This window comes from Pseudonaja textilis, chromosome 17, assembly GCF_049901715.1.
Source record: "Pseudonaja textilis isolate UNSWEBS1 chromosome 17, rPseTex1.2, whole genome shotgun sequence".
NCBI classification, from domain to species: Eukaryota; Metazoa; Chordata; class Lepidosauria; order Squamata; family Elapidae; genus Pseudonaja; species Pseudonaja textilis.
Window position 1 is genome coordinate 5,650,144 of NC_142006.1, and position 16,749 is coordinate 5,666,892.

Below are 16,749 nucleotides of genomic sequence, written 5' to 3' on the forward strand. Positions count from 1 at the left end.
TCTCTCCTTGCTTTCTAGGGCATCATCGAGGACAACCAGTGGCTGCAAGAGCAGCTGGTCCAACTCCTGGTCCGTTACGCTGGCCTTGAGGTGGCTGTCCAGTGGGCCCGGCACTACAGACTCCTGGGGGACAGCTTGCCGCCTGGCCTGGCAGCCAGGATGGACGAGCCAGCCATCCCGGAGAGGTAGCGAAGAGGGTCGAGGAAGGTCCTTCCCCTGCGGCCGGCAAGAGGGCTAGGGAATCCCAAGGCAAGGCCTGCCTCGTTCCTCCAGCCTTTGGGGCCAGGGTTCCCAGCCCCCTCCGAGGGGGACCCTTCTGGGTGGCGTGGTGGTGGTTCTCGACTCCCACAAGAGGGAGGTCTGAGGCACCCCAAGGCGCCCCTCCCGCAGGGAAAGGGGTCCAAATGGTGAAGAGCATAACCCGCCCGTCTTCAGATGGGGGTGGGCACCACGTTGGGATGCTTCCCCAGTTCATCAAGAAGCCGGCTCACGTTCGGCTAGCAGGGCTTTTGTTTCAGAAGAGCGGCCGTTTCCAGGGATGGCTTCTTGGCCTGTTCCACCCCGTCCTTAGACCGAAGGGAAAGCAACCTTTGGTGCCGACACCTGCCAGGGCCGCGTCCCTCCTGGGCCGCCTGCGTACAATTCCTCCTCCCGCTGTTTTGGCTCTGGGACTTGTTTACAAGCATAGGGAATGCCTTCTGCTTTTATTTTTTTAAAAGAAGACCCCCCCCACCTCCTGTACCTTCCCCCCCACCCCCCACCCCCGCAGGGACGATGCCTCCCAGCAGGGCCCGAGCGCCTGGGACAGCCTGCAGGAGGGCTGCTATCAGCTCCCCGTGCCGAGGGCGGACGTCCTTTTCTTATCAACCTGGGAAGAGGTGATGGCGTGCCAGGAACAGGTGCTCCAGGTGAGGACTTCTTTCCCTCCTCTGGCTTAAAAAGACCCCCTGAGTCACTTTAATGGGGGCTGGTGGCCATGGATGCCCAAGCAGGGAGACCTCCCCCCCCTCCCCAACATCTGGGAAGGGCTGACTTCTGCCTGAAGAGTCTTTATGCCAGCCATGCTGTCCAAAAGCTCCGTGGGGTCCTTCCTTCCACCTGCCCCACCAAGCTGCAGCTCCTCCTCCTCAGGGACCGTGAGATAACCCGCCCGCTGTCCTTCCGTCCACAGCCCGGCCAGACCGTCGGCGTCGACATGGAGTGGCGCCCCTCGTTCAGCACCATCGGAGGGAAGCCGCGGGTCTCGGTGGTTCAGCTGGCGATTTGGGGCCGCGTCTTCCTCTTGGACATGTTCCGGCTGCTCCAGGAGGGGGGAGAGGAGGTGCAGGCCTCTCTCTGCGGCTTCTTCCAGAGCCTCCTGGGCAACCCAGCCATCTTGAAACTAGGCAAGCGGTGCCCTGGGTATGGGAGCCCTTGCGGACGGGCCCCTTAGCGTGCGGTCAGCGTTTTTTCAGCCCGAGTTATCCTTCTCCCGCTTTCTAGCTGAAGAGGGTTCGATCAATCAATTAGAATAGAGCTGGAAGGGGCCTTCAAGGTCTTCTAGTCCAACCCCCCCCCGCCCAAGCAGGGGACCCTAAACCATTTCAGACAGCTGGCTGTCCAGTCTCTTCCTCCAAACCTCCAATAATGGGGCACCCCCTGGGATAATGGTTCTTCCTGTCGGGGGAAATTCCTCCTTAGTTTTAGGTTGCTTCTCGATTAGTTTCCACCCGTGGCTTCTTGTCCTGCCTTCAGGGGCTTTGGGGAATAAGGTAGGCCGGTCCTACCTCGCGGGGTTGTCAGGCAGGCCTTAATAAAACGATGTGTTGAATGCGTGTTCCCAGGCCGGGCTTTCCTTTGGGCTCTGGAGCAGCCAAATTTGGGAGTCAAACCCCGAGGCGGGCTTTGTGTCTTTCTGCAGGTTACGGGATGTCGGGAGACCTGCGTAACCTCATGGCAACCTGTGGCATTTCCAGAGATGCGAACCTGCAGCTCTGTGGAATTCTGGACCTCCAGCTGGTGCACCAAAAGGTGAGGAGGGAAAGTGGACTTTGTGGCCCATGGAGGGAAAGAACCTCCCCCCACCCAGCCACCCACACCCAGCCACCCACCCATACACACACACACACGCGCGCGCACACACACACCAGGGTTGAGCAGATCAGGCCCACCTTGGGGTGCTTCAGGGCAATCCCGGGCTTTTCACAAATGCTGCTTCTTTGGGAAACTCACAAACACACACACACCCCGACACCCACCATTTTTCAGCTTCTCCAAACTTGGAAATGCATTTCCCTAAGACTTGGCCCAAATCCAGGGTTAAGGATGCTGCCCAGACACTACCTCAACTCACCCTCCCTCCCTTCCTTCCTTCCTTCCTTCCTTCGTTCGTTCCTTCCTTCCTTCCTTCCTTCCTCCCTCCGTCCCTGCCTCCCTCCCTCCTTTCTTTTCTTCTCTTCTTCCTTCCCTTTCCTTTCCTTCTTCCTTCCTTTCTTTTCCTTTCCTTTCCTTCCTTCCTTTTTCCTTCCTTCCTTCTTTCCTTCCTTTCCTCCTTTCCTTTCCTTTCTTCCTTCCTTCTTTCCCTCCCTTCCTTCTTTCCTTCTTTCCCTTCCTTCTTTCCCTTCCTTCCTTCCTTCCTTCCTTCCTTCCTCCTCCCTCCCTCCCTCCCTCCCTCCCTTCCTTCCCTTCCTTCCTTCCTTCCTTCCTTCCTTCCTTCCTTCCTTCCTTCCTTCCTTCCTTCCTTCCTTCCTTCCCTTTCCTTTCCTTCCCTTCCCTTCCTTCCTTCCCTTCCCTTCCCTTCCCTTCCCTTCCCCTTCCCCTTCCCCTTCCCCTTCCTTCCTTCCTTCCTTCCTTCCTTCCTTCCGCAGTTGCCTAAGCGCTCCAAGAAGAGCTGCCAGCCAGCACCGGACCCCTGCCCGGCAAAGGAGAAGGCCTGGGGAGGCAGGCTCCCTGAGAAGGGGCTCAGCCTACTGGTGCAGGAGGTCCTGGGCAGGCCCCTCAACAAGACGGAGCAGCTGTCCAACTGGGAGAAGAGGCCCCTTCGGGAGACACAAATCCTTTACGCAGGTCTGGCTCCTTTGCCCCTTTCCAGCTGAGCAGCCGGACCACGAGGGCCCTTGAGTGGGGTGCGGTGGCAGGAGGGGGGGGGGACTTCAAAAGCTTCCCTGGGGGAGCCGCCCAGCCTTTCCCACTCCAGGGAGCTTCCTGCGTGGTGATGGACAGGCGCTCTGTTCCCGCCCCGGCTTCCCTGCCGCACAAGTTGGCGCTGCCCTACCTCGCAGGGCTGTCGTAGGTTTATAGAGAAGAGCGATGGATGAGAAACCAAGCCCTGACTGCGGTGGCCTTTCCGCAGCCTGTGATGCCTATTGCTTGCTGGAGGTGCACGCCGAGTTGCTGAAAGACCCGGCTGCCTTCGGCCTGAGCTCCGATATGGAGGCGATGATGAGGAAAGACGGCCATCCCGGAGCGAAAGCCAAGAAGCCACCGAGGAGGGAGCAGGGACAGCCCCCCACGCGCAAGGAGGTATGTCGGGTTGAGCCTGGAGAAAGGAGGCCCGGCTGCCGAATCTCTGGGCCGCTGCTGGGCTCGTCCCGCAGCCAACCATGCTTCGTCCGCTCTTCTTCCTTCTTTACGTGGTGGGCACCAAGTTTCCCCGCCCCTCCACCTTGGCAGAATGGGGCTGGACCCCGGATGAGCCCGTTTTCCCCTCCACACGCAGATCCCAGCGCCCGTCCCGGCAGACGCCCCCAGCCCTTCAGCCGGCATCCTGGCACAAGACTTCCGCGTGGTCTGTGACAACATGTTACAGGGCCTGGGACGATCCCTGCGCTGCCTCGGGGTGGATGTCCGGATCCTGGGGAACGACGATGAGCACCGGAAGGCTGCTGAGGTTGGTGGCTGTTGGGCCGAGCCTTCTCGGCCCAATCTTGGGTCTGGTAGAGCAGTCGGGGCTCTGGCTCAACCCGCAGGAAAGTCCTCAGCTGCCCAAGGGAACACGGAGATGAGCTTGGTTCAGTCCTGCCCCCCCACACTTCTCCTGTTTCCATGGAGACCAGGCAATTGGCCTTCCTAGTGGTACCACATGGCTGGTTGGTTAGTTTACTTTATGGTCATCGCACCTCGTACCACAAAGTCGAACACCGTCTTCAGTGCACATCGTGACCATGAAAATAAACACAAACACACACATCCTTCACCTTCCACACATTGAATGGAAAAACCCCAAAACCGCACCAACGCTGCACCATTCAGTAGAATTCAACAGAGCTGCTACCTCGGGATAGAAGCTGTTTTTCAGCCTGTTTGTCCTTGTTTTTATGATCGTCCTGTACCGTCTGCCGGATGGTAATAGTTCAAAAAAAAAAAGAAAGAAAGAAGGATGCCCAGGATCTTTGAGAATGGTTTGAACTTTCTCGAGGCAGCGGGAGAATGTTTTGAGCTTTCTTAAAGCTCTTCCAAAAAGGGGAGACGGCAGTTGCATTCCATACAAGATCTTGTGTTAATGTCGCACTATATGCGGTAGAATTCAACAGAGCTGCTACCTTGGGATAGAAGCTGTTTTTCAGCCTGTTTGTCCTTGTTTTTATGATCGTCCTGTACCGTCTGCCAGAGGGTAATAGTTCAAAAAAAAAAGGGTGAGATGGATCTTTGAGGATGTTTTGGTGGCTTTGAGCCACGCTTGGCTAATCAAAGATTCCCCCCCTCATCTCCCCATCTCTTTTCCTTGGCTCAATGGGGGTGGGGGGACGATCAGTTCTGGCAGGTGAACCAGGAAGCTCCTTGCAAGCAGCCCCCCAGTCCATCTGGCTTATGTCCCCGTCTCCAATGGCTTTGGCTGAGCCTGGGAGCCAACCCTTTGGCAGGTGGAGGGCCTAGCAGTTGTGTGTGTGTGTGTGTGTGTGGAGGGTGGGTTTGTCGCATTTGTAGTCCCACTTAGACGAAGGGCAGAGAGCCCTAGGTTTCCCACTGCTGCGCCGGTAGCGAAAGGTTGCCCGAAGCAAGCCTGGCTTTTATGGATTCCTTTCTAGATTGCCAGGGAAGAGAACCGAGTGATTTTAACGTCCGGCCTTCCATTTCATTCGGTGAGTGCGTAGAGTGGGGAGAAGAGAGAGGGGGGAGTCTCTCCCGGGAAAGGTTGTCTCTTCCCTCTTCCGTGGCCAGGCGGGAATCCCAGCTGGGAGCTTCCCCGGCCGCCGTGGTGGTTCCTCTCCCTCCCCCAGCTCTTCCCAGGTGCAGCCCGATCCCTGCCGCCTCCTCCCAAGCAGCTCCTCTCCTGCTTTCTCGGCAGCTGCGGTCCCAAGTGGGCGAAGGCCGCTGTTTCTCGGTGAGCTGCTCAGAGAAAGCCAGGGATCAAGTCCTGCAGGTCGTGAAGCACTTCAACGTCCGGGTGGCCTTGGCCGATGTTTTCAGCCGCTGCCAGGTAAGGCGGCCGGAGCCTCCCCTGCCCTCTCCCTCCGGCAGGCCCCTTTCTCTGGGTCCTATTGGCTTCGTCCGGTTCTCTTCCTTGTCCTCGTGGGACCGGGGCGGGCGCCGAGTAGTTAAGTAGGTGGGCAAGAGCCCTTCTCCTCGGAGGGAAGGAGAGAGGCGGCCCTTTGGGATGCTCCTTTCGGGTCCGCGGGAGGAAGGCGGCTGAGCCCCCACAGAGAAGGAATGATTTTGGGAGGAGCTGGGTGGGGGGGGTGTATGTAGGGGTGGGGGGGATGCTTTTTGCTTGCAATGCCAGTTTCCTCTTCCTGGACTTAAATGGACTGACCCCTTCCGATCGGTTTCCTCCTCGTGGCTGCGAGGGGAGCGTTTACGGGCAGGGCAGAGGGTTGAGTGTGGCTTCGAATGGGCCTCCGGCTCGGTTCTCCTCGGCTGCGCCCGCTTCCCCGGCGGACTTCTCCACAGTACGAATCATCGGGCACTTTTTTTTTTTAAATTGTGTCTTTCCGCGCCCGGGAGATCAAAGCTGGCCCTTCTACCCTTCTCACTGCCAGGGGTCAACAAAGCATTTCTCCAGCTGATGGACTATGGGGGCAGGGAGAGAGCGGGCAGAGGGACTGGCGTGAGGGGGGGCATCTCCGTATCTTGTGCACGGTGGAGGAGGACCGTGGGGAATGTAAGGCCTGAGCTCTCGGCCTTCTTTCCAGGCAAGACCGTCCGTCGTGGATGCGGGGCGTGGTGGGAGTCGGGGCGCCCAAGGACCTGGTCCCCTGCAGAGAGCGGCTCCCCCTCGCGCCCCGATCGGGAGGCGAGGGGCTCGCTCGGGCAGGCTCCTTGACCGAAGCAGAGAATTCGCCCGCTGTGTTTTGTGCGGGAGCCTCTTGAAGGGAGGAAGAGCGAGTGGGGCTGGTGGGGGGGGAGGTGGGAGCGGGTGGGGGGGGGAGTCATTTGGACCCTGGCCGGGATCTCACCAGCGGTAGCTGCCTTGCGGAGCGCTGCTGCCTGGTTCCCACAGACGGTCTGTTTTCCTGCCAAGATCTCAGTATCTTCAGAAACCCAGCGGAGCATGAAGGTCACAACCAGGGAAGAACGGCACACACACATACACACACACACACACACACACACCCCTTGTGCTTTTCTCTGGCCTGTCCCCCCTCGGAGTCCAAAGCGGGGAGAAGGGAGGGGAGCCTTCGCTGCCTCTGCTGATCGGGTGAGGGGAGGTGGCAGGCCCAGATACGCTCCTTCCCTCACCCTGCTCAGAACGGCCGCCCTGGACGGCGAAGAGGTTGGCCTTCCACCTGGCCTGCTTATCTGCTTGCCTTACCTGAGGCCACCTGAAGGTGTTTGGGATGGAGCAAACCGTTGAGGCTTCCCCATGGTTTAAAACGCGCCAGATCTGGGTTGGCGTTTCTCTCCGTAGAGGCGTTTCCTGCTGAGGAAGGAAGGAAGGAAGGAAGGGAAGGAAAGGAAAGGAAAGGAAAGGAAAGGAAAGGAAAGGAAAGGAAGGGAAGGCTGGAAGAAAGGAAAGGAAAGGAAAGGGAGGCTGGAAGAAAGGAAAGAAGGAAAGGAAAGGAAAGGAAAGGAAGGAAAAGAAAGGAAAGGAAAAGAAGGCTGGAAGAAAGGAAAGGAAAGGAAAGGAAGGCTGGAAGAAAGGAAAGAAGGAAAGGAAAGGAAAGGGAAGGAAAAAGAAAGGAAAGGAAAAGAAGGCTGGAAGAAAGGAAAGGAAAGGAAAGGAAGGCTGGAAGAAAGGAAAGAAGGAAAGGAAAGGAAAGGAAGGGAAGGGAAGGGAAGGAAGGAAGGCTGGAAGAAAGGAAAGGAAAGGAAAGGGAGGCTGGAAGAAAGGAAAGAAGGAAAGGAAAGGGAAGGAAAAGAAAGGAAAGGAAAAGAAGGCTGGAAGAAAGGAAAGGAAAGGAAAGGAAGGCTGGAAGAAAGGAAAGAAGGAAAGGAAAGGGAAGGAAAAGAAAGGAAAGGAAAAGAAGGCTGGAAGAAAGGAAAGGAAAGGAAAGGAAGGCTGGAAGAAAGGAAAGAAGGAAAAGAAAGGAAAGGAAAAGAAGGCTGGAAGAAAGGAAAGGAAAGGAAGGCTGGAAGAAAGGAAAGAAGGAAAAGAAAGGAAAAGAAGGCTGGAAGAAAGGAAAGGAAAGGAAAGGAAGGCTGGAAGAAAGGAAAGAAGGAAAGGAAAGGAAAGGGAAGGAAAAGAAAGGAAAGGAAAAGAAGGCTGGAAGAAAGGAAAGGAGAAAGGAAAGGAAAGAAAGGGAAGGAAAGGAAAGGGGAAAAGAAAGGAAAGGAAAGAAGGGAGGAAAGGAAAGGGAAAGGAAAGGAAAGGAAAGGAAAGGAAAGAAGGAAAGGAAAGGAAAGGAAAGGAAGCTTCCCCAGCCAGCATTTTCCCATCCTTGGGAGCATGGCACGGATCTGTCCCCTCCCCCAGTGGGAAAAGGCCCTGTGGAGTTCCCAGGCTGAGAAAGGCGGCTGGCAGGTTCTCCTCCTCCTCCTCCTCCTCCTCCCCTAACCCCGGGCTGGTTATCTGAGGTCATGGACTCCGAGGCTTGCTTGCTTTCTGGAATCGGAAGGCCTCCTTCCCCTGGAGGAGACGACCCAGGCCCCAAGCCCTTCTCCCTGTGGGGCTGGGGGCCCCCGGGGGCCTTTGCGTTTTCTTGGGGGGCTCATGAAAGCAGCCTTTCCCCTGTCATTCCCAAGAAGGTCCCCTTCTTGGCAGCCAGGCCCCTTTGTGGCTTCCACGCCTGACTGGCCCCTCGTGCCCGGGAATCACTTTTCTCGTGTCTTTGGGAGGGATCTTGGCTTGCCCCCATCTCCCCCATTGTGGGATCTCCTTGGTGGCCCCCTTCCCACCAGCAGAGCTTGCATTGCAGCCCCCGGCGCTGTCCTCCCTCCGGAACAAAGGAAGGCCACCCAGGAGGCCACGGACCCTCTTCCGCTCACTCCCTTTGGCGCTGGAGGGGAGGCGGCAGGACAAGAGACCGGCTGGCCAGGCCGCTCTCCTGCAGGTGCCGCTGGCGGCCATTTGGAATGTCCTGCCGCTGACCAGGGAGCTCTTTTCCGGTGTGAATCGCCTTTGGGTGAGCCCTGCTGGCCATCGCAGGCAGCCGAGAGGCCTCCTTCCCTGCCCCGTGGGCCAGCCCGAGGCCTCTTCGTATTTCCCCCAGATTCCTTGCAATCCTTATTTTTCACAGTCTGGCCTTCCTCCCCTCGACCAATTTCCCAGGAGGGCTGCTTGGAGGGCGAAGATTTCTCACGATAGCGGAGCAACCAGAGCCTGCGAGCCCTCCCGGGGCCCCGGCGGTGGGGCCTGCTGTCACTGGGCACGCAGCTGCTCCGATACCCAGAGTGGTCAGTCCTGCCCTCCCTCCTCAAACCCGCCCCCGGACGGGCTTGCCCGGGCAAAGCCGCCTTTCCCGCCAGGGACGAGCGAGGCAGCTCCTGCTAGATCTGTTTAGGGACCGCAGGGAGAAAGTCCAGGGCTGCGGACGGCGAGTCAGGAGATTTTTGTGCACCTGCCAGGCGAAGGGGGCCCGCAAGTCAGCCCCCTAGCTCCCTTCAGCAGAGTCCTGGGGAGATCAGCTCAGCGGCCCTCCTGTGCCTCAGGGGCCCCCTCTTCTGGGGGCCACGGTGCCTGAGCGCCTTCCTTCCCTGAACGGATCACGTGCCCGAGTTTCCAGGGCCCGTCCCTGCTCCGCGATCTGTTGGTGCGCGGGAGAGTTCTCACGCTAAAAATACCCTCTCGGTGATAAGAGAAAGCTTGCGGGGGTGAGGGGTGGAAGGCATGGAAATGTCCCTGCACGAGGAGGAAGAGACTTGCCGGGCTGCTGCTAAAAATACGTGGGCATCTGAGGGAAAGGCGATTTTTTTTGGGGGGAGCACCGGCTCTCAGGCCTCATCCTGCGGGTAAAGTTGCAGACCTTCTCCAAAGCCAGGTTTTGCTGGCAAGGGGGCTGGGGGCTTGGCAAGGTGGGCGAGTCTTCAGCGGCTACGTGCCTGGGCTGCTGTCATACCGGAGCGTTCCCCAAGCGCTTAGCGAGGCCGGGAATGTTCCGGCCTGTTCCATAGGTGCCCCTGGCAAACTGGTTATGGGGCCCTGGCTCTCTTCCTCCCCCTCTCCCCCCCAGGATTCGCATCCCACAAGCCAAGGCAGGTGTGGGGGGTGCCAAACAGGTGCCGCAGGGTGAGGAAGGGGCCGGGAGGCTGGCCTCTTGGCCTGAGCTGGGAATCTATGGCGAGCGCTGCTCACCTGGGCGCGGAAGGACATGCCCCTTGGGTGGCACCTGGCACAGTCGCTTTGCCCGCTGAGGCTCAAGCCGTGGGATTAGGAACCAGCCTCCTTTAAGCAAAGCAGAGCCCCATTCCAAAGGAGCTGATGAGGCCGGATAGCTGGTGTGTGCGTGTGTGTGTGTGTGTGTGCGCTTTGGGTCAGGAGGGTCCCACCTCCGCCGCCTGCTGTCTCTTCTTGTGGGCAGGGGTGGGGGGGAAACAGGGGCTGCTTTGCACCCAGGTGTCCCTCCTCTGTCCTCTGGCCCGCCTGCTGTGGGCCGGATCAACCTTTCGGGGTTTTCCTGACCTCGGATTAGCTAGATGCCAACCAAGGCTGGAGAGAGACAGACACAAGGCTGATAACAGCGTAATCTCCCTCCGCGATGATCGAAAAAACCCCGGTTGCAGATAAAACCCCACAGCCTGTTCGGTGGGGCTGAGCAGCCGCCCGCTGGCCTGGTAGCCCTTTTGGACACTTGGGGACGCCCGCCTGGGGACCGGGGGACGGGGAACTCCCTGGCTTTGGGGAAGCCACCATCCTGGAGGTGGCGCTTCCCAGCCCGCAAGCTACTTTGGGGCGCGCAGGGAGCAAGACTAAGGGCCTCAGGGCTCAGGCTGCCTGGGAGAAGGGCCCCTTTTCTGGAGGGGTTTGGCACAAAGGCCTTCCCGAACCCACGGTGGCCGCAGCGCTCCCTGGCCAAGGGCTCCTTTCCCCTCGGAGGGGGGCCCAAGATAGCCAGGGCCGTGTGTTGCCCAGGACCCAGACCGAGGGCAAGCTGAGCTCAAGGCATCCGACTCCGGTGTCCAGGCAGGGCATCCAACTGAGTTGGGTCCAAGGCCAGGCAGCGCGGTGTCCACCACTCTCCCTTCCTCAGGCTGCTGGTGGCCAGCTAGCTCTGAAGGGGGCAAGGGCGTGGCGCTCTGGTGGACGGAGGGAGGGGGCCGAAGGGCAGACGGGCTGGGGGGGGGGGGAGAGGATGCAGGCGTAAACACATGGGGAGGAAATGGAAGAGATGCGGAACCGGTCACTCTTCCTTTCGGGCGTCTTTCCTCGCCCTTCCCGCAGATGTCCAAGAAGCTTTGAGAGGTTTGCTGTGGCTGTAAAAAGCCACAGGAAGAAAGGGGGGAGCTGTATGGGGTGGGGGGCTGTATGGAGTGGGGGGAGGTGTCCTCCATTTCTTAGAGACGGACCGCGGTTGCAGGCAGGTGAGGCTCTGCGCTGCCTCCCTGCCTTGTCCTTCCTCCTCCTCCTCCTCTTTCTCCATCCCTCGTTCAGGTTAGCCTCTCCTCCTTCCCGCTTCTCAGTCCCGGGGAGGCAGGAAAGGCTTCTCTGAGCGGAGGGAGCCTGAGCGCCTTTTGGCCCCGATCCCAGAAGGAGCCGCTTCCTTATCGGCTTTCTGCTGGCTTGGAGTCCCTGGACAAGCTCTTATCTCCATCCGTCAGGATGTTTAAGCGGCTCATTAGGGGAGAAAGCTTACATTGGCGGGCGGGAGGAGGAGGAGGAGGAGGAGGAGGGGCAGGTTAGCCAGGGAAGGGGGAGAAGCAGGCGGTCACCGCAAAGGAGTCCCACCTGGAGGCGGGATTCAGGGGCGGAGCACACGGGGGTGGGAGGCAGCTTTCTAGCAGCCCCAAACCACCTTTGTGACGCAACATGGCTGCCTTAAGGGGAAGCACGGGTGCAGATACCTCCCCTCTCTCCCCAGCTGGGTCTGGGGGCTTCAGGGCCAGCTGAGACCCCCCCTGGCAGTGTCACCTGCTAGTGGGGGCTTTCGTGAACTCCCCCCTGCAGGGAGAGGCGGCTGCTCAGAGGAGCTGAGCTGCTCCGGGGCCTCGGCCAGAGCCGGGAGGCAAAGGGCAGCTATTTCCAGTTTCGTCCCCATGAACTCCAGTTCAGGAGTTTTCCTCAGCTCGAGGGGTGACGGGAGGGGCGTGTGTGTGTGTGTGCGTGTGTGCGTGGAAACCCAGGGGCTGGAGCTGCTCCCGTGCAGCCCAAAGGATATAAAAGGAACGGAAAATTGGCTTCCAATCCGGAAGCCGCCTCTGAAATGTTCTCACAGAACCCGCTTCCCTCTTTAGCTCCGGTCACGGGGGAGTAGGGTGCTCTGGGAATGCGCCTGGGGGCTTCCCAGGGGCCCCCCTCGTGGAGCCCGGTGGGGGGGTCTGATGCAGCTGGCCCCACCCCTTCCAACGAGTCCCGGTGAAGAGGGGAAGGGGGACTCCGCATTCGGAGTGTTGGGGGGTGTGGGCGTGTCGCGGTGCCGCCTTCTCCCTGTTTGCGGCACGCGAGGTGGCCGCGCGGGCAGGACCCTGCCCGCCAGGGGCATCCCTCGCAGGACGGGAAGGTTTGGCAGCCTTGCTGCGCGAGGCCTGCCTGGCCCTTTGGGCAGGTTTGGGCAAGTGCCCAGGCGTGAGGTCCGGTCGGTGGTCTTGCACGGGGGGGAAGAAAGATGACCGGGCTCGGCGGTTTAAGTAGAGGTTGGTGGGCAGGGCTGCTGGGGGAGTCCCAGCCCACCTACTCACCCACTGCTGCACCTCTGTGATGGGTGGGGGGGCAATTGGGTGTGGATGCTGGAGCCGGCGCAGTCTGGCGACCCCTCCCCACAGGAGGACCCCAGCAAAGGACGATTGGGTGGAAAAGAGGAATTAGGCCCTGAAACGTCGAACCCCGGATCCGGCGGCCACAGAATGGCTATTTTAAAGGTCTCCCCTTTCCCCCTCCCCCAATTAGTCCCTCCCTGGGTGGGGTGCGAATCTGTTTGTGGCTGGGCACAAGGCCGCGGCTTCTAAGTGCCCCGCAAGGCCATTTTGGGCCGGCTTCTTCCCAGCCACGCCAGCCCAGTTGGGGGTTTAAGCCAGCGTGGAGGAATGGCGGGTGGGGGGGGTGGAAGAAGGTGGGCTAGAGGGTCTTGGAAGAGATGCCCTCGGTAGAAACTCTCGGCATTGGCTGTAGGCACAACTCTGGGCTCCTAGCTTTGGGCCCGGGTGGGCAAAGGCAGCCCGGAGGGAAGCTAGGCTGGGGTTGAGGTCTTCCTTCCCTCGACTGCCAGTCAGCCGGCCGGCCGGGTCGCCTCCCCTCCCTCCCTTTTCAAAAGGCCAGGCCTGCCCCCCCCCCTTGGGCTTCCCAGGCCTTTGTCTGCTAGCAAGGCCTAGAGAAGGGAACAGCCTCCCCCCCCCCCCGACCCCCCCTTCATTCCCACACTCATAATTGCTGGGTCACGGGAGGCCCAAAGCGTTGGGGGCAGAGCAGCCGGCAGAGGGGGTGTTTTTTGGGGGGGGGGTGGGGGAAGATAGGGGAGCCGTTGCATTTCTTTCCAAGCTTCTAGGAAGGTTTTCCCAGGCAGGGATCCCTGCACACACACACACACATACACACACCCCAATTTCTCCTTGGCTGCCCCCCAAATCCTCCCCGGCAAAAGGCCCCGCCTGTCCCAAGCAATCTCCCCCCTTGCTTTTGGGGTGCAAAGGCAGCCCTGGATGGATGAGAGGGGGTCTTTGGAACTTGAATTGAGGGGGGAGGGGGTTGAAACTGGCATTATTTGGGTTGGAGTTTGCAGTGTTGTGGAAATGCTGGTAGAAGCTGCTGGCGCTGGGAGGCTTCATCTTAAAACGGGGCTTGCTTCTAGCTGACGTTGCCACCCGGTTCCCCCACCCGGATGTCAGCCTGACAGTGGAGGGTGGGGAGGGGCTTCCCTGAGTGTATGCCAGACCTTTGTGACCAGGGGGGGCCTTGCTGGCGGGGGGGGCCCTGCGGATCAACGGGCAGGAGAGGAGACTCGGGGCCACAGCCCTGCCCTGGCTGAGCCCATCCCCCGGCACCCCCAGGCCCCTCTGGGAGGAGGTTGGAGGCAGAGCAGATTCTGCCCGAGGGGAGCCCCTCCCTCTGGCAGCAGGAGGCTGGGAAGGTGTCCTCAGGTTGCCTCCTGCAGCCGCGAAGGGGGAGGGAGGATTCCCACGCCTCCTCCCCCGGGAGCCTCCAGGGGCCAAACTTCTCACGCCAGCCCTGGCGCTTGGCACGCAGGGAAGAGAGCGGCAGGCTTTCCCTCGGAAGCCTCCGGCGATCAGGAGGCACCCCTTGGGCCCTCCCTCGTCCCCCGTCTTCCATCGGCCCAAGACCCTCCTTGGAGGGCAGCCCATCTGCAGCGGCTCGGCCGTCGGGGGCATCCGGCAGGGGCAGGGCAGCTGTGGGGATGCTCGGTGGGGCAGGGTCGTCTGGGGCTGGACACCCCCCCTCATGCCCAAGCCCTCTTGGGCTTCGGGGGGCAGGGGGTGTCAAGGACCCCCCAAGAGGCTCAGGTTCTTCCTTTGCCCGTGTTTTGGAGGTTGCTGCCGCCGGCTGAGCATCTGGGCAGCTGCCCTCGGGGTGTTTCCCAGAGGGGAAGGGGTGCCCGGGAAAGCGGTCAGGCCCCACACCCTTGGTGGGTGGGAGGGTGGGGGGGAGGGCACTTCCTCTCCCAGCCCCGGGGTGACGTCAGTCCCTCCGGAAGCACCTGACAAAGAGTCAGAAAATCCGGCTTCTCCTCTTCCTCGGCCTCTTTTCTGAGGGAAACGCTTTTCCTTCCTTCCAACCAAGTGCTCGGAGCGGGGATTGGGGCCAAGGAGGGTGGCCGAGGACCTCGGCCAGGCCGGGGACCCTGCTTTGGGGCTGAGGGAGGGTGCGTGCACACGCACCGAGGCTTCTGGGACGGACACACAAACACACAGAGAGAGAGCTTTTCCGCAACTGAACTGCCCCGAACGTTCCCTTTGCCAGAGGGCTGTTTGCGCCGGGTGTTTTGGGGCCCTGGCTTGGCCTCCACTCCTCCTGCCCTTTCAACCCCCCACACACACACAGCGGCATTGTCCCGGGGCCGTGAGGGGCCAGGCAGACGAGACGGTGCTCCCTTCCTCGGACTGCAACCGGTCGGCATTCGCTGCCCCCTTTGCAACAGAAGTGCAGGGCCCGATACTTTCCATCCTTGCGACACGGTCCCTCCTCCCTCTGCAAACGGAGCTGCAAGGCTGCCAGGGGGAGGGGGGCTGCTCCTCCTCCTCCTCCTCCTCCTCCTCAGGCCGCCATCTCCTCTTCCTCCCTGCCGCGGCTGCTCAAAGCCGCCCGCCCTTCCCCCACGTTCCCACACTGCTTAGCATGTCGACAGGTTCTCACACTCGGCTCCCAGGGGGCCCGTCTGCTCCAAAGCATGTCCGCCCAGCCCAGGCGCTTCCTCTTCCCCACCCCCCCACTTCCCCGGCCAGGGAAGCACCCTCACCCCCCACCCCCGTTGCAGGCGGGCACGGGGCATCCTCCGCGCTGGGCTTCGCATGGCCAGAGGCAGGACCAGGGGCGCGACAGCATCTGGAGAACCAGCCCGACGGTGCCCTCCTGTCCCTTGGCACTCTGCCCTGCCTGGCAGTAAGGCCTCCCAACTTCCCAAGCCCGGCTCCCGGCAGGGCAGGCGAGGCAGAGGGTGCAGAGGAATGAAAGGGACTGGCACCCAGGTGGGCATCGAGTGGGGATCCAGCCAGGCCAGGCAGAGGGGGGGCTGAGGAAGGGAAGAGCGCGTGCGAGGCTGGTAGGACCTGCTTAGCGGGGGAGATGGCCAGCCCCTTCGGTCGGGGCGAGGGCCACTAGGCATAAATGACCCCCCCCCAGCCACACAAGGGGGGTCTCCCTCTTTGCCCCTTTTCCCTCCCTCCCCATTGAGGGGACACCACAAAGCCCCCCTACCCTTGGCCCCAGCGACCTCTGGGCTCCTGGGACCGCCTGGCCCCCCTCCCAGGGTTGGTCGCCAAATCCTGGGGTTGCCCTTGCCCTCCTCTTCCTCCTCCTCCTCCTCCTCCTCTTCTTCCTCCATCCATTTGGGAGGGAAGGTGGGGGCCTCTCTCCCTTCGCTTCTGCCTCTTTCTCACTCTGAAGGCTGGAGCCCCTTCCCTCTTTTGGGGGCAGCCCCTGGCTGTGGGGTTTGCGCTTGCCCCCACGGACCGTCCGGTCGTGCCCAGAATCCTCCGAGATTCCACACCCCCCCCCCCGGCCCTTCGCTGGACTCGGAACCACAGAACTCCCGGAGAAGCTTGAGGGGTTGCTAACTTTCAGGGACTCTGCAAAGCCCGTGACAACTTTTCCTCACCTGGCCGGAATTGGGCTGGGCGTTCCCGGGCCACTTTGACTTTCCCCGTGCCGAACAGGAGATGTGCCCCCCAGGCAGCACCCCCACCCCAGAATGGATCCCCTTATTGAAGTTGCCGGCCTCTTGCAGAAGCCACGGCTTGGTCTCCGGGGAGAGGGGCAGTAAGCAATGCCCCCTTTGAGGTCCGCCCACCGGGTCGACCGGGCAACTACAGCTTCTGCTGACGAGGGGGACGTAGCCCCCAGGACTTCCCAAGGTCCTGGGCTGCTCCTTGCTGGGCCCGGGGGCTCCCACCCCCAAGAGTCAGCCCCATCAGACTCTGCCTGGCCTCGGTTGGTGTCAGCGATGGGCCGTGTCGCTCGCTTGGGTGTGAAAACAAGGGGGGACGTGTGCGCGCACAATCTTCGGGGACTCACAGCACACGCAGCAGCTGCGGAGGTGAGGGAGCCGCCAGCCCTTGCACATCCCCTGGGAAGGCCTTTCCTCCCCGGCTCACACGTGTTGACCAAGCCACCCCCTTTCTGGTTCACTGCTGAAGGAGGGCTGGGGTGGATCAGTGGAGTCCAGCCACAGCGTGGAAGGGACCCCCCAAAGTTGTAGGAGGGACTGGAGATGGCATTGGTCTTGGGGGCTTCCAAAGAGACACCAAGATCTCCCTTGCCAAGGGAGGGGATGTCTTTGGGGGGCCGGGCAGGAGACCGGCGGGGGGATGTACGTGCTGTGAATGCCGGTTGAGTTTGCTTCCTTGTCTTGGAATCACCCGCCTTCCATTTCCCTCCCGCAGGGAACGACACGCTGGCAGGGTAGGCTGGGCTGACCGCCGGGGGGGGGGGCTTGTCCCAAAGCCACCCAGGCCACGTCTGGGCCCTTCCCTGCCGCCCCTCTTGACCGCCAGGGCAGCTGCAAAAAACAGGGGGAGGGGGCTGCTGTGCAGCGGGAAGAGAGGGGAGCACCAAGGCTGAGCCCACCTCCC

At 60.9% G+C, this 16,749-nt stretch overlaps 1 protein-coding gene across 1 annotated transcript in view; it reads left to right on the forward strand.

Annotated features, from left to right (window-relative positions):
- The window catches only part of EXD3 (exonuclease 3'-5' domain containing 3), a 37,141-nt gene that overhangs the window by 11,517 nt on the left and 8,875 nt on the right, over positions 1–16,749 (forward strand). Inside the window, exons 11-19 of the mRNA XM_087914732.1 lie at positions 19–185; positions 770–908; positions 1,172–1,385; positions 1,901–2,010; positions 2,847–3,045; positions 3,332–3,501; positions 3,698–3,868; positions 5,007–5,060; positions 5,267–5,398. Of these exons, the coding sequence (XP_087770858.1) occupies positions 19–185; positions 770–908; positions 1,172–1,385; positions 1,901–2,010; positions 2,847–3,045; positions 3,332–3,501; positions 3,698–3,868; positions 5,007–5,060; positions 5,267–5,398 (1,356 nt within the window). The remainder of the gene's footprint in view (positions 1–18; positions 186–769; positions 909–1,171; positions 1,386–1,900; positions 2,011–2,846; positions 3,046–3,331; positions 3,502–3,697; positions 3,869–5,006; positions 5,061–5,266; positions 5,399–16,749) is intronic.